Source organism: Theropithecus gelada, chromosome 7b (genome assembly GCF_003255815.1).
Source record: "Theropithecus gelada isolate Dixy chromosome 7b, Tgel_1.0, whole genome shotgun sequence".
NCBI lineage: Eukaryota > Metazoa > Chordata > Mammalia > Primates > Cercopithecidae > Theropithecus > Theropithecus gelada.
In genome coordinates this window covers 13,002,188-13,018,951 of record NC_037675.1, presented here as the reverse complement: position 1 = coordinate 13,018,951, position 16,764 = coordinate 13,002,188, and the positions used below count along the sequence as shown (strand labels likewise).

The 16,764-nt window shown below is 36.6% G+C and overlaps 1 protein-coding gene across 2 annotated transcripts in view; it reads right to left on the bottom strand.

Moving 5' to 3' along the window:
- Nucleotides 1–16,764, bottom strand: part of MCTP2 (multiple C2 and transmembrane domain containing 2) — a 196,192-nt gene that overhangs the window by 26,504 nt on the left and 152,924 nt on the right. The window contains exon 18 of one of the 2 annotated variants that reach the window (XM_025391701.1): nucleotides 14,797–14,838. The exons of the other annotated variant lie outside the window; for it this stretch is intronic. Coding sequence (XP_025247486.1) covers nucleotides 14,797–14,838 — 42 coding nt within the window. The remainder of the gene's footprint in view (nucleotides 1–14,796; nucleotides 14,839–16,764) is intronic. 2 annotated transcript variants of the gene reach the window in all.

The window sequence follows — 16,764 nt, the reverse complement described above, 5'->3', positions numbered from 1 at the left end:
TTTCTGCAAGATCACCCTATATTCCTCTCCTATCAGAGATGTTCCTGGCATGTTGGAGACAGAGGTAGTATGATTCCTAGTACTGGAACATCTTAGTCAAACTCTGCTGCATTTTTAAGCATGTTTTAAATATATTGCCAGCCTGATAACATTTCATCCATCCTTTGGCAACCACTTCAGAAACAAAGCAAGCAGCTGTGGACATGCTACAAAGTAACCCTACAGTGTACTACTGGGGCGGCAGCCCACCCAGATTATTCCCTTCCAGGATGATCAGCAATTGATTGTGATCTCCTCATGACATTGGAAGCACATATACACTCATCTTCCTTAATCTCCAATGCTTCATGTGAAATGGAATTCAGCTTTCTAACAATATTTTCCTTACTTTGTTTATAGAAAGCCTTACATGTGTTTTACCATGCCAGGTAACTAACAGTAATGCAGGTTACTTAGAAATCAGTCAAATGTCAGAAGATTCCCTAAAGAGTAGTATTTTTACACTATTTTTAATATTCTGATGCTATGTTCTAGCTACCCTGTGGACTTTGCTGTAATTGGGATGTAGTCAATGAGCTCTCAACTCCTGTCTCTCTGGGTCATTGTAGCCACTACACCTATTGTATGAAACCTAAAACCTCAAACAGCTCTTACAAAACTTTTTTCCCACATAGAATTTTAGTTGGGTGACAATTGTACTAAACTATGAAGCAAACACTTCTAAATTTAAGAGGACATTCCTATAATACCATCTGTGCTGCAAAAGGAAAAAATAAAATCATTTTCATCTTGTATCCTTTGTTCCATCAAATTGGAGCCATGGATGGAGTGAAAGAGAACCCACTGCCAATAGGGATTGCAGGTAAAAGCACCAATATGGCACAAATCTTGAAAAGCACAAATCTCCCTTCTTGCATCTGCCTTTATGAAACTACTTGGCTGAAACAAAGGAAGAACACAGGCTAGAATGCCTCACTGCCGCCCCCTCTCCAGTAAACGGTACTGCAATGGTTTGAATAAATTCTTACCAACAAGACTATTCCTTTATCCATTCATTCTGTGCAGAAGGAAAACCAGGTTCATTGCTTCCTTTTGCAACATCAAACTTTCAAGATACTTTTACTTTTTTATCCTAATTTGAATTTTTTTCCCTTACTCTAATTCCTCAAGCAGTTTGTGTCAAAAATTAGATATGCTGCCAGAGCGTACTAATTCATGAGTCCACTGACATCTATTAATGGGCACAATGGTGAAAACCCAGCTCTGTCTGCCACATAAGTATTCATGTTTATAAAGGAACATTTGAAAGAACGAGGGAGTTTGACCCAAAGGCCAAAAGTGGCTTCCTCTTTTTGGCAGCATCCAGTTTAGGTCAAAACAATTTCTTGGAAAATGACTCAAGTTTCCACGTCACTCAATTTAATCAAAACTTCCTATTTCAATTTTTTTTCCCCCTATGAAACACCCAAATAGTGAGGTTCTGGTTGTGAAGAAAGCATGAGTTAGTATGCCAAAATAACGATGCTCACGAGTCCTGTTACTTTATAATGAATTTGATGTTTGGAGTATTAAATATCCAAAGACTAGGCTAAAGAGTCTTACTATATCTTGAGTACCAGAATAACTTATCATCTGGACTTGTTTTTTAAGAGTAGAAGTAAACAGAATTAATTTTTGAAATATGGATGAACTGATAACTTGGTTTTATTATATTAGTGGACCTACAAAACTATTCCATTTTTATTTCACAAATACATTATTTTCAAATAAATAGACTTTTGTGCATTAAATTTGTTGATCATCTGGATATTTTAAAATGACACAAGAAGAAGGATTATTTGTGATATACATTCATATATTTTAGTCACTTACTAGCTACAACTGTCTACCCATGTCAGGATTACTTTTCAAAATAACGTACTTTTTAGTGGCATCTTTTTATTTCTAATATTTCATGAAATTATTATCAATCACCTTCAGAGGTGTCATTAAATTGACACCTTAATTGACTCCACTGTAGACCATAATTTTAATGAATAATACTTTCTGAGGCTGGCCACAGTGGCTCACGCCTGTAATCCCAGCACTTTGGGAGGCCAAGGCGGGCGGATGACGAGGTCAGGAGATGGAGACCATTCTGGCCAACATGGTGAAGCCCCGTCTCTACTAAAAATACAAAAATTAGCTGGGTGTGGTGGCGCGTGCTTGCAGTTAAAGCTGAGGCAGGATTATTGCTTGAACCAGGGAGTCAGAGGTTGCAGTGAGCCGAGATGGCAACACTGCACTCCAGCCTGGCGACAGAGCAAGACTCTGTCTAAAAAAAATAAAATAACACTTTCTACGAGCACTTAAGTACCTTGAAAACTCACAACAAAAATGTGGTACATGGACAATATTCTTGATCTATTTTTAAAATATTGAAATCTGTATATACTTCATCCCAAATATTTTCAAAGTCACTGTATTTTTGTATTCATTCACAGGAACTTTTCCTGTCAAACATTTTTTCAAGACAATATGTTAGAACATTTAACAAAATGTATGCTGAAAAATAAATGCCTTCTAAATGTCTTTCCATTAATGGTCAGAACGTATATTTATTGTATTAAAAATCACAAGAATTCTTCCCATAAAACAATCTAGGCCAGGAGCTGCAATCCCAGCACTTTGGGAGGCCGTGGCGGGCAGATCACTTGAGGTTGGGAGTTCGAGACCAGCCTGGCCAACATGGTAAAACTCCGTCTTTACTAAAAATATAAAACATTAGCCTGTTGTGGTGGCACACGCCTGTAATCCCAGTTACTAGGGAGGCTAAGGCAGGAGAATCGCCTGAACCTGGGAGGCAGAGGTTGCGGTGAGGCAAGATCGCGGCACTGTACTCCAGCCTGGGCCACAGAGCGAGACTCCACCTAATAAAATAATAATAAAAATAACCTAAAGTATAACTTCAGAATTTAAAAATTGAATCATGCATAGTATTTGACCTTTTATATGTTGCTTTCATAGAAAAATGAAGTGATTTTTGGCCACTTAAAAAAAAAAATTCACTTCCATTCAGAAAAAGCTTCCAAAAATAGAAGTTAGTACTTCAGTCATAAAAAATTTTGAATAAAACTTTCCAACTGATTATGACCATAATTTAGAGGAGGTTATTTTTTCCACAAAAGAGTCCAATTTTGGAGAATGTTTAAGTTAACTGAGGTATCTTCAAAGGTTCAAACCTTCCTAAAATGATAATGGGTAAAGAAAAACTACATACTGCCATGCTGATGTTTATTTTTATATGTGATGTATCTTTATCACACAACCTTGTTGATATCCCAACTGTGTATATAAAAAAAATTATAAGTGTGGACACTAGAACTTTGCAAGTGGTGGAAAATTATCACTTGTCTTGATGCAATTAATGAATAATTAGTGCATCACAGCCAACACCAAGTACATTTCTGCCTCATATTTCTTCATTTTGGAGGAATATCTTATTAGTTGCAATATTTGCTCCATCAAAATTTGCATCCATATTATCATTGTAAAGTTAAATAATTCTCGATAATGTTTAAATTTATAGTGGCATTTCTGATATTAGAAATTACAGTATTTGTAGAGTTAACTTGCAAAGGTTTATTTTGTTTTCATATATTAGGTTAAAAAATGAAAATAATTTCACAAAGTTCTCTGATACTGTGCTTGCATCCTTTAGCAGGAAGATTAACAGCTACCTGGTCATTTTTCATATATGTACAATGAAATCTTGAAATGGAAAATGATATAAATTAATGCAGAAGAAATAGTCATTTGATCTAAATGAAAAGTCATGCTCCACAGAGAGCGATATCAACGCACATTTTTAGCTGTATGCATTAAAATAATGTTTTCAGAAACGATTTTCTTAGATACTTCCTCCTGAAGTAGCTGTTGAGGCTTCTTCGGCAGGTTTGTGACTTAGGTTTATACATGTCAGTGACATGATCAAGTCAAGGCCCCAGGGTAGAGAAGAAATATAAACATTTATCTACAACTGTTTGAGAAATGTACTATCTCTACATGATTACTCATTAAATATGTAATCTGTGTTTTTATTTACATATTGAAAAAATAAAAAAGTGCACATTTACTCTATATTCTAAGAGTGTTCAGCGTACTTTTTATTCTCTTAGTAGGAAGGCTTAAATTATGCAAATATTTAACATACACCTACCCTATTTCTTATTTCCCTTACTAACCATTCTGAATAGGCAATTTGAAAGCTTCCTGAATCTTACAGGCCCTGTGGCAGTGGCCACAGCTTAATGGGCCCGTAGATATCACATGCTTTCTACCACTGCCAGAAGCAAGAAGGGATTAGCTCATGTAAGAGCACTTTGTTTTATTATGGACCATGCAAAAGCTTTCCTTTAAAGCTGGATGTTAGTCACTCAGCCCCTGAAGAGAGTCAGGAAAATAGAGATGGGTCATTCCTGGTTGTTACAGTTAACCTGGTGTTAGTCTTTGAGAACTCTGGTCACAGTGCATGCATCTCATGGGATACTAGTAATGACCACAGAAACAGCTGAAAGCTTAAATTGAAAGCCTAAGCAACACATCCCACCTTGTTATAGTGGATATATTAAATACAATAGTTTAAAAATGAGGATAATTAGTAAATGAAAACTTTCTGGGAAAACAGGGATCTGTGGTGAACCTGAATTACTTTCCCTTAAATTATTTAGTAAAGAAAAGAACCAATTATTTCCAGAGTATCTTCTAGACAGGGAGAAAGAAAAACAACAACAAAAAAACACGTTTTTTCATGTGTTTCCACCCCTTCCTTAAAATGCCTGAACTAGGCATTTGCTACTCATGTGAGAGAGGGAAAATTTCCATCTGAGTTCAGGTATCTTTATGGTTAGCAGTAAATGTAGTTTTTGCTCTCTGAAAGGCTTTAAAAATGGCCTTTGGACAATGTGTGTTTATCAAGATATGGTAGCTTCTATGCTACAAGAAGATTATATTTTTGTAGCTTGGATGCTTCATTAATATCTTCCATTACCCTCTTTTTGGCTATACCCTGCTGGAACTGGGGGATCAACAGATAAGACCGGGCTGTTTTATCTGATCCTGTGTTCTTAGCACCAACAATTGTGGTGGGTCCATCCTCAGTGCTGCTACAGTGCTTGTTTGATGGAGAAATAAATGGATGCAAGACAAAAATAGTTTATCAGGTTTATAGTGGTATTAAATAATTATTTACATCAACCCAAGAAATAAGCAAATGCTTGCAGTTTGAGAGAAGATTCTAGGCCTTATAAATATAGCAGAATGACTGAAAGGCCCAACTCAAGCTTAATGGCTTTTGTGAATCCTCTTCCTAAGGATGCCGGTCTATGCTGACTACTGTCTTTGTTCTCTCAATTTGCATTATACCTCTATCATTTTAATCATCCTAATAGCAAATGTTCTTTTCACTCTCTGTACTGCAAAATTTATCTCTTTTAAAATAAGATACTACTGATTTTATGGGTCTTTTCTCTTTATATCTAGCAATATACCAATGGACATATCACAGGATGTATTACATAGCCTTTAGTATTAGTATTTCCGTGTATAGGAAACTGAAGTCCAGGGAAGTTAAATGATGTTATATACAGCAGACCATGGAGTCAGAGAACGGGGTTCAACTCTGGTCCTGTCATGTCATCTACTAGCTTGGTGATCATGGCAAATTCTTTACCCTTTCTGAATTTCAAGTTCAATATCTGGAAAATGTAGATCATTGTCATTACTCTGATTGGAGTGTGGAGAAAACTAAATATTGTCACATATGTAAAGTACCTAGTATATTCCAGGTGCTTCATAAACACAAGTTACTTGCCTTCAAGAAGGCAAAGCTACAAAAGAAGGAACAACCTTTTGTCTAGTTTAAAGAATACTGGGATTAATTTAAGTTTCAAAGAAAATGATCTTCCAGGACAAGTCTACTCATGTTGCCCTGAGTTGTATGAAAGATCATCTGCAGTTCCATCTGCATCATGCTGGCTTTATTTACACGTTTCAGATTGAACCAGGGAATGTGGTGATAACACAGTTTAGCAAACACAACATTACATCTGCTGTTGCTACCAAACTGCCTAGGAAGAGTAACAGTGATTCATTCAGAAAGACAGAACTGCTGTCACATGTGCTTCTGTTTTCCCTTAACATATAAGGCTTCCAATTTACAGAGGGAAATGTGTAATAAAAATAGTGAAGGCCACTGGTGTGATTAAATAAATGAACAAGATTATTATGGCTAAATACATAGTTTTAGATTCCTATATTTGAAAAAGAGGAGTATCACTTCTCATTACAAATGTGAAAAAATGTGGAAGCATAAGTAAAATGCACATGCTTTAGTGGTCTACTTTGTGAGCAAGTCTGCATCACCAAATAATGAAGAGACGAAAGCATGGATTTTTTCAAATTTCATAAGGTTTCCTTGTTGTTGTTGTTTTTTTAACACAATAAAGAGTGGCATTCATTGTGAGAAAAATAACAAACTAACTTGGTAACTTAAAAATATGCATCATATGAAGACGAATACAAGCCCACCATTTTTCATTATTCATTTATAAAACATTAAAATGATTGAGTATTTTTGCTAACTTCTGTAAGCAGTTGAACTGAGAACAAATAATGTGTCTGTGTTGTAACACAATTGTTCTTTTTAAAAAAAGAAAAAACATTTTAAAAATCAGAGGGCAAATCTTTCCTTCCTTAAGGCCTTATTGATGTTGTGTCTCCAATGAGTATAGCACTGTAGGTGCAATAAACTAGCTTCGAGCCTCTGGCAGAGAATTAACACCATCAAAATGAATTTACAACTAAGAATTAATTACATAATCAGGGTGTTACTTTAAATCTCTCCTACATGTTCTGATTTAGAAAACTTCTCATTTCTCTATTAATTCCCCAAGCAAAACTAGAGACAGAGTCCTGAAAATTGACCATGTCAGAAAAAATCCTTTTGACATGCTTAAAAACTGAATAGTAGTTGTCACAGGATGAACAGAATTCTCAGAAGAGATTAATGCAAAAATTTTTATCTCAAAATCCCCCCAGTAATTTCAATCATCTAGACTAAAGATGCAAAAATATACCTTTAGACTTTAAACAAGAATATGTTTGGTCTGTTTCATCCCACTGAATATTAAAAGGCTATAATTTGAAAACTTAGAAAATTATAAACATTAGAAATAGATTGAGTGACATTTAGCATGAAAAAAAGCTTAGCATCTGTCATAACAAAGAACAAGCAGCAATATTTCTGATACATGAAATTAAAAATTATTCTTTGGGAATCCCAGCAATGCACCAGGAACAGTCATTAAGAATTTCTTCCCATGAAGCATTTTTGTGGGCATGCAGGGACGCGGATGCGGACGCGGACTCACGTGCGCACGTACACACACACACACACAGAGTCAACTCCACAGCTCATGCTATTAAACTGGAGTGGGGAGATCTGTACTCTTTCTGGAGTGTACTTCTTTCTCAAGTAGTTCTTTTGCTTTGGGAAATGAATATAAAATAGTATTTGGATTTTGAATCAATATCATTTCTAAGTGGTTTTATATTGCTCTATCTGTTCATTACATAAAGCACTTACGCATTGTACTGGTATTTACCAACACTTTTTTTTGTGTGTGTGGCCTGCAACATGGATCTCATCTAGAATCAAATAATAGGGTTGAAAAAGTTAAAGGAATAAACAATCAGCTCTATAGGAAGATACTCATAAAATACAACTGAAAAATTGGCAACAGATTAGGGAAAAAAAATATTTGGAACCTAGACCCTTGAAAGATTGATTTCATTAAAAGTCACTCTGCACTAAGTGACAGAACGCCATGCCACCACAAGGCAAACAGGGCTAATGGTTTTCTATAACTGTAACTACTGTAGATAAATATACCAAGAGCAGCAGTTGCTGGTTTAGCTGTGTGAATCCTTTAGTTTTCTCCCAGGTATAGTAAAGGAGTGGGTATAAGATAATATATTTACGTGATTCGGCAATGGAACAAGTTAAGTAATTATTATTAGTTTAAGATTCGGCTGAAACATCACCTCTTTTTAGCAGTCCTGCCTCACCTAGCATTTCTCCTCTCTTTCCCAACATAGCATTTACAACAACATTACAAACCTTGATGAAGGCAGTAATCTTAGGGCATTGGGGTTATTTACTATGAACACCTTGGTTATGGTTGTAATTTTTGTATTCATAGAGACTCTGGTACAAAGACATCAATAAATGTTGGCAAAATAATGCAGAAAAATGAACCAATAAATTAATGACAGGTTTCCTTCACAACAATGGAGCATGGTCAAGAATAAGATTTAGACCAGAAGAGATGGGTTTGAGTGTTGCCACTATCCTGGCTGAGAAATCTGATATGCTACTGAAATTCTCTTAGCCTTGGTTTGTTCATTTGTAGACAAGGGAATATACTATGAAACTTAATATTTTGTTTTGAGTACTGAATGAGCTACTGCATATAAAAGCAGTCTGCAAATTGTAAACACTCTAAAATATTAATATTTTTATAAATCTAATTGCTTAAATAATTCTTACTTGAAATGGCCTTGTTTTATTATTCTTGTTTTATTTAATACTTTATTCCAGTGATTATTTTTCCCTTGAAGAAAAAAGTGGTATTCCCCCCTTTCTATCAATTATCTCATAAACTCATTGGATAATTGGGTGAGTCACAGTAAAACGGATGAGGGATTTATTTATTTTGAGATGGAGTCTCACTGTCACCAGGCTGGAGTGCAGTGGCGCGATCTCGGCTCACTGCAACCTCCGCCTCCTGGTTCAAGCAATTCTCCTGCCTCAGCCTCCTGAGTAGCTGGGACTATAAGTGTGTGCCACCATGCCCAGACAATTTTTGTATTTTTAGTAGAGATGCGGTTTCACCATGTTGACCAGGATGGTCTCAATTGGATTTATTTTTAAATACAAAAGACATAGCTACTATTTTCAGAAAACCAATCACTTGTGGATAATCAGGATGCAATGTCCAATGTCTTCTACCTTCTCATGATGTGACAATTCTAAGTAATGGGAAATAAATATCTAGATGCAATACAGGTTTAGTATCCTTTATCCAAAATGCTTGGAACCGGAAGCATTCTGGATTTTGGATTGTTTTGGGATTTGGGAATATATGCATCATGCTGGTTGATCATCCCTAATTTAGAAATCAGAAATCCAAAATGTTCCAGTGATCATTTCCTTTGATAATTAGAGTTTAAAAAGTTTCAAATTTGGCGGCATTTTGGATTTCAAGTATTTATAATAGGGATACTCAATCTATACAAACTACGAAAAAATCAGAGCCTCTGACGATATTTGGTCAGACAATTGCACATTCGCTAAGAGAAGGATAGGTAATTCATCCAACTGAGTCTAGCATATCACATTTCATAATATTTGAGAATAACATACTACAATCCTTAGAAATCAGAAAGATCTACTTGTGCTAGGAATATTAGTGAGCTTGATAATAAGAAGGATGCTCTGAATAATGTTCAAAAAGGCCAGATTGATAATATTTCTGGATGACTTCTAAAGGTTATGAAGTCAAAACATTTTTAAGAATGAGAGTTTGATTTTTAAAAAGAGTATCTGAGCAAGTAGATTTGCCAAAGGACTACAGGAAATTGGGAAGGCAACCCCCTCTCATCCAAAACATGCATAAACTGATAATTAAGAATTGGCTGGAATCCACTTCACTATAAAAGGTTTGAAAGATAGTATGATAAAAATGTTAGCAATTAAGTCACTTCATCACTAAAAACCATATTAAATCAAATTAAAAGGACTTAAATTAGAATGCCCATACACTTTATTCCCCTGAAAATCATCCATAACCAGGTCTTTTACAATATGCCCTGTATATAAATTGTATATCCCTGAAGGTGAGTGTGTGCACGTGCAACTATTGTTAACCATTCAAACATACTCTCTGGCTTTTTATTTTCTTAAAAATACAACACTTTATCATTGTAAGTATCACTGCTCATGTCATAGTTTTAAAAATTACTAATCTAACCAATTTACTATGTTTTAGACATTCTGAAGAAAGCACAAACAGGCCTGGCATGGTGGCTTATGCCTGTAATCCCAGAACTTTGGGAGGCCGTGGTAGGCGGATCACACGAGGCCAGGAGTTTCAGACCAGCCTGGCCAACGTGGTAAAACCCTATCTCTAATGCAAAACTTAGCCCAGTGTGGTGGCAAATGCCTGTAGTCCCAGCTACTCCAGAGGCTGAGGCGCTAGAATCACTTGAACGTGGGAGGCAGAGGTTGCATTGAGCCGAAATGGCACCACTGCACTCCTGCCTGGGCGACAGAGTGAGACTCTGTCTCAAAGAAAAAAAAAAAAAAAGCACAAATGAGTTATAGACAAAACTACTCTTGTTGTTAGATTGTAAGAAGACCTCCACGAACAAGAGTTTTGTCTGGTTAGGATATTATAGATCATCTCCTCTCTCTCTCTCTAGCACAAGGAAACACAGGGAATGAGGCACGGTGGACTTAACCACATCATCCAAAGGACTCTACAGGTTAATTCACAGTGAGAACTCCTTCTAGATACATGCCATGTGCTTCTCTCACTAAGAAGGCCCTGTCTGGGCAATGAGGAAGGGACTGGTTAATCAATTTAGAGGACGGAAAATCATTTTAAACACTGAAATTGATAGTTTAAACTGTACTTAAATTTTAATGACAAACTAATTTGTGAAAATAGAATATAGATACAATATCCATTTGCATCCTTCCATTATAATATGCTCCTCAATCAATCAACAAAAATGGATGTTTCTTATTTTCTTAAAGGAAAATGTCCATATCTGTTTTTCATCTACAACTGATATAAAAGGGTCATATTGTTTTTCATAAACACTGTCAGGCAATTGTGACTTCATTGATGATCCTAAAAGCACAGATCATTCAAGTTCTATTTCTGACAACCTAGTTATGAACAAACCAACCCACAATGCAAGCCTTAGAGCACTGTTTCTTTTTGATAGCATTAAGCAGGGCTTTTTTTCTTTTATTACATGCCCTTATGATTCCTTCTTCCTGATGTTAATAGAAAATGCTGAAATATTCTATGTAAGTGATTGTTGGGCTGGAAAAAGAAAGAAACTCTAATGCAAGTATTTATACCTTCTGTAATGAAAACAAGATATTATTGTCTTGCATGACCTTTCCTAAGTATGGGATACAGCATTTTACACAATAGTTTCTTGGTTCATGCTTCAATTACTGACCTTTACTGTGTAGAAAATTAATGCAATTTTCATTGTAATCCATCCGTACAAATAAGGTCCACATGGAAGGATTCCACATATGGAATCTAATACAAATAGGAAATGTCAACTGATTGCTGTTGGCTGAACTTAGCTATTATCTGTTTGTTCTGGAGCCCCTAGAAAACTAGACTTGTAACAAGCAATTTCTTACATGAGCCATCAGGTATTAGAAAGGAGGGATTTCCTCTCTTCAAAGTTTAGCTTATACATTTCATCTCCTAAAAGGCAAAAACCTAGTTACCTGAAAGTTCTATGTTACCACTGAAAGTCCACAAAAGAAAAGGCAAAACTGTGAAGTCTAATCTGGTTTCTAATACAAGTTACTACCACGAACTTTTCACAATGCTAAGGAACAAGGGGTTACAGTGATGTCATTTTACAATAATCCCTGTTCCAGACAATAAAAGAATGACAGACCCCAGACAGTGTCCTGGTCTGTGCATGAGAGACAGGCAGAACATGGCAAAGCATTCATCTCCCGAGGAAGTTGTGCCAACAGGCCCCGGCACGCTTTTATCTTCCACAGTCGTCCGTGATGGTATTTGGTGGGAAGGAGCACTGGCAATTAAAGAGTGTCACCTTCAAGATGGATGGTTTGGGTAGAAAGGAGTTTCTCTCCTCTTCTGGTTTTGAACAAAATGGCTGTGTGTTTATAATTTGTAAACAGTTCATCTCTCACTGAGTGTGTTACAGTTCCCAGAAGCATGGTCTGTCATGTTTAACACACAACAGAAGCCAGAAGGGCTCAGTGGATAAGACCTTTCTTCCAGCTCACTATGATGGGGAGTCACCCAGTGACTGTATGTCCTGGTCTATGACAAGCACATCTCAGTGGTAGAAGCTGATCTACACAGAGAAGAAACCAAGTGCTGTAATACATATGTGGATGTGCACTCAAAAAGTCTGAAAGTTGAAGATCCCTTTAGTTTACCAATCCCTTACAGAAGGAAGAATGAAAAGAGATGGACAAGGATGGAAAAATTTGCCCGTCTTTCCTAACAATAGAAGGGTTGTGTTAAGCAGGATAGACATAAACAGAAGTCAAAATATCATTTTAGATTTATTCCTCTAGAAGATTTCATAGAAATATAAAATTGGGAAAGCAAAACCACCATAGTTATACTTGTCTATTAAAAAGTGCTATTAAAATACCATAATAAAAACATGTTAAGAATAAATTTTCCCTGGGGGGACTGAGGAAAACCCTAGTGCCAGTGCCCTCAACGTGGGACAGGTGGGCTCAACTGGTATGGGTTGGGCCATGCTGAGATGAATGCAACAGCTCCCAGGCTTATCCCTGTGGATGCTGACGTTCCAACTCCTTCTTCAGTCATCCTTGCCCAGAAAGGTTTAAAGCACAGACCAAAGGGCTGTCTCTCCAGACCTTTAGGTAGCTCTTGAGGTACATATCAGTGGTAGACTAGACCTTGACAACCACTGGTCTTGACTATGACCTTATTTTGTTGCTTGGCAGTCACTGAATACCATGTTTCCATTCATCTTCTTGTTGGATACTCTCCTTTATTAGATGGGCCAAAGACACATGGTCACAGTTATTCCTAAAGGGTAGAGGACATCCTCTTCTACTGGTGGTTCATTTAAACAGGCTTGGCCAAACAGGAAGAAATCTTCCTTTCATCCAGGCCTGGTTTATAAATATTTAGATTTTTGCCTAATGTGATGTTGTAATATAATAAGAAATGTATGTTTGTTCTTTGTCCCTGGTTCCTGGCACAAAGCTCCTAAAATTCCTGGAGTTTCCTAAGTGATAAGAGAGATATGAACATCTTTGCTATAATATTTGGTTTTGTCCTCACTTGCTAAAATAGCTCGAGCTAGAAAGGTGAGAGGAGCATCTTTTGCTATTCATAACAAGCCCCTTTCAACCACACCTGGATTTCTGTTAATGAGGTGACTTTTGGAAAGCCTCTAATGATGGGGGAGCTGGTGGCTAGGGGAACCAACCATGTGATTAGAAGGTTAGAGCTTTCAGTCCTCCCCAGCTCTGGCCTGCAGGGAAGGAAGAGGGGGGCAGAGATTGACGTGAACACCACTGCCCAAAGATTTAGCCAATTATGCCTATGTAATGAAGCCTCCATAGAAACAAAAATACCATATTCTGGAAGCTTCTGGGTTGGTGAACACATGGAGGTGCTCCAGGGTGTGCCCAGAGAGGGTGTGGAGGTTTCACACCCATTCCCCCATCCATTGCCCTGTGCATTTCTTCCAATTGGCTGTTCCTGAGTTGTGTCCTTTGTAATAATCAGTAAATATAAGTAAATATTTCCTTAAATTTTGTGAGTCATTCTAGAAATTCACTGAATCCAAGAAAGGGGTTGTGGGAACCCCCACCTGATAGCTGGCCAGTCTGAAGAACAGGAGGCCTAGACTTGTAGTTATCACCTCATACAGGTTTAAAATAATTTCATTAATACTTCTGTTTTTTTTGGTAAAACATCCCATTATAAACCTTATTAACTTAGCTTTCCTCTGACAATATTCAATGATTTAATCATTCAGAAACCGCTAACATGAAGACATCAAGAAGAAACTTGCATCTGTGCAACCCCTTTTCTGAAAAAGGTCATTTTTCCTTTAAAAGTATTATAGTTGATTTTATTATTTTGCTATTAATGATCCTCTTAACACAACAAATAAGATTTACTTTGTAATCCACCCCATTTGCTTCAAATGGGCAAAACCATCTGGTCCACTCAATTAATTTTAAGGCTCTTTGTATCATAGAGCCAGCGTCTTTGAATACATTTCTATTCAATGGGCATTTACCCAGGATACTTACTCTCAAGGTTTCCCCTTTTGCCCTTTTCTCTCCACAAGCCTCCTACATGTTACCATCCCTCGCCCCAGATACCCACAGGTTAAGGAGACTGGAAGTCCATTAAGCTAGTAGCATTTCATTTGGCATTTCACTTGTTTCATTTTATTCCAGAAGGTTTGTCTGAAAGCGTAATGACAACAAAAGCAGCAGATTTGAGAGATTCTCCCAGGAGAAGGAAAAGGACAGATGTACACAGACATATAGCTGAAAACACTGCCAGGAACAGCTGGGAAAATGACAGGCACGGAAGTGGGTGACCACCCCACAGAGTGCAGACATGAGCCGAAAGAAACAGCAATTTCACTTGATTTACTTTTGACTTCCTAGGCTACCTTTTATCTCTGAAGGGGAAGGGTAATCTTGGCTTGCATCCAATAAAAGGCCTCCTATAGTTATGCTTTTTATAACATTTCAATTATTCCTTCTATTTTACCCTTTTCCATGTCACTTTAAAAAATCTTAAAAATGGATATCCTTTTAAAAAGTTACAATAATATTACTATACTGGTAACTCTATAATACAAAAAAAAAAAGTGGGGGGAGAGAGATTCGACCTGGAGGAATGCTATCTGTTGACAACACTAGTGTTTTTTTGTGTGTTCTTTCTTGAACATACGCACCTTGTCATCTTCATCCTCCTCGTCATCTATGTCTGTGCTCTCCTGAAAGGAAATCCCACAACGTGTTTATAAAAACATCAACTGAAATTAACAAATGCAAATTAGACACATTTTAAAGCTTGCCTACAGACTTTAAGCATTCATATTTTTGAAATGCATTATAACCTCTTAAAAAATAACTCTTTTAAAGTTCAGGGACACTGTGGCAGGACTCTAAACAATAAGCATAATCTACATAAAACAGTTGACTATAAATAAAACTATTAGGCCAGTGCCCTTTGAAGGCAGCCAGCTTTAAAAATGCATTGCTGAGTTGTATTTTCGGTAAACAGTGTTGTTCTTATTCTGACAAATGAACCAACTGCTAAGTTAAGGCTGAGAATACCATACTCCACTAGTGCTAGGCTCATTGTTATTATAATGACTGCTGTCTCCCTTTGGGGCCATTACTGAAACATTAGACAGTATAAAATGCATTAGTCTGAATATAATCAATCTTAAAAATAAGTTACAGGTTTCACTGTGGCATTATTATTTTACTCTGGGTTTAGGGTTAGAAGGGGCAGGTGAGGGAAGGAAACTCAAGGCTCAGAGCTGGACTGAAGGGTGCCTGGCTTTAGCTCAGGTGCCACAGCACCAGCTGTACTGCTAATGGGCTTGTTTAATGTAAAAATCGTGGCTATTTAATGGCCAGAGTTTGATCATAGCACCACAATGTTTAAAAACTAATATCTGTTGGTACATAATAAAATAGGGTCAGTAGTTCGGAAAGAAAGCTCAGTATTAGACAACAGGTTCTATATTCAGCTTGAACACTTGCATTTCTGCTTAACCTTGCAAAAGTCAGGCATGCTGTTCAGATGTCATTGTTCCAATAGTAAAAAGAATTGACAATATCATGCTCTTAAAAAGGAGTAACTCTGAAGTATCCAGAAAATACTCTGCTACATTCCATAAAACCACGGAGCAGTCATCAAGAAATTTCTTCAGGGCCAGTATAGCCCTACCTTCTAGAATTCTCACAAGATGCAGTCAGCAGTTTGTATGGTACTCATGGGTCATCTGGGGAACTAACCTATTCACAATTGGCAGCAAACATGTCTCATGAAAGCCAGTGGATAAACAGGAAGGTAATGAAAACAGGCTATGGGAGGGGAAAAATGCTATATTTAGGAGAAGTCTTTAGCTTGGGACATGGTTTCAATAGTTTTTGCTTTGTGACTTTAAGCAAATCACTTTATCATATGCACTGTAGTTTCATAAGACATAAAATGAAAATAGTTCTTGCCTCTTTCATAGTTGTGTTATAGAACTAAATTAGGTAATTATTTTCAATGTTTGATAAATAAAGGCTTTATACATACATACACACTTATGTGCACATAGGTATATTAATATGCACATGTATGCTAGTATATGTACATGCTCACACATACATGCACACATATGCACATACTATAAACATATATACACAGTGGGCACATAAAACCTGCATAAGCATTGTAAAAATATTTGTTGACAACACAGATATTAGAGATGTTTCTTTGCAAAAATTTCCATTATCTATAACTCTGTGAAACCTAGTCCTTAAATGGATCTATTAAAGTCATTCATTTATTAGCTGGTTCTATTTTCTCACTGATATGTGTTCATGCCTATTGCATTAAATAATTAAAACATTAAAATTAAAACATTAAAAATCAAACAGAATAGAATTTTGAAATTGCCTGAAAGTAAATTTTGAAATTTTCCTCTTGCCACAGTACTCATTTTTCCCACTTTCCTTCCTTCCTAAGTGAAACCAGAAACCTCCCTTAAGTCCATTATGAGGACATAAGGAAAAATAAACAAAAACAGTCAGGATTTGATTGACTCTTGGGAAACCAAATGTGAAGTTGATCTATCTAGAAAGGAAATTAATCAAGGACTTTAGATTTTTGTTTAAAAAACTTGGTTCTTGAATCTGGA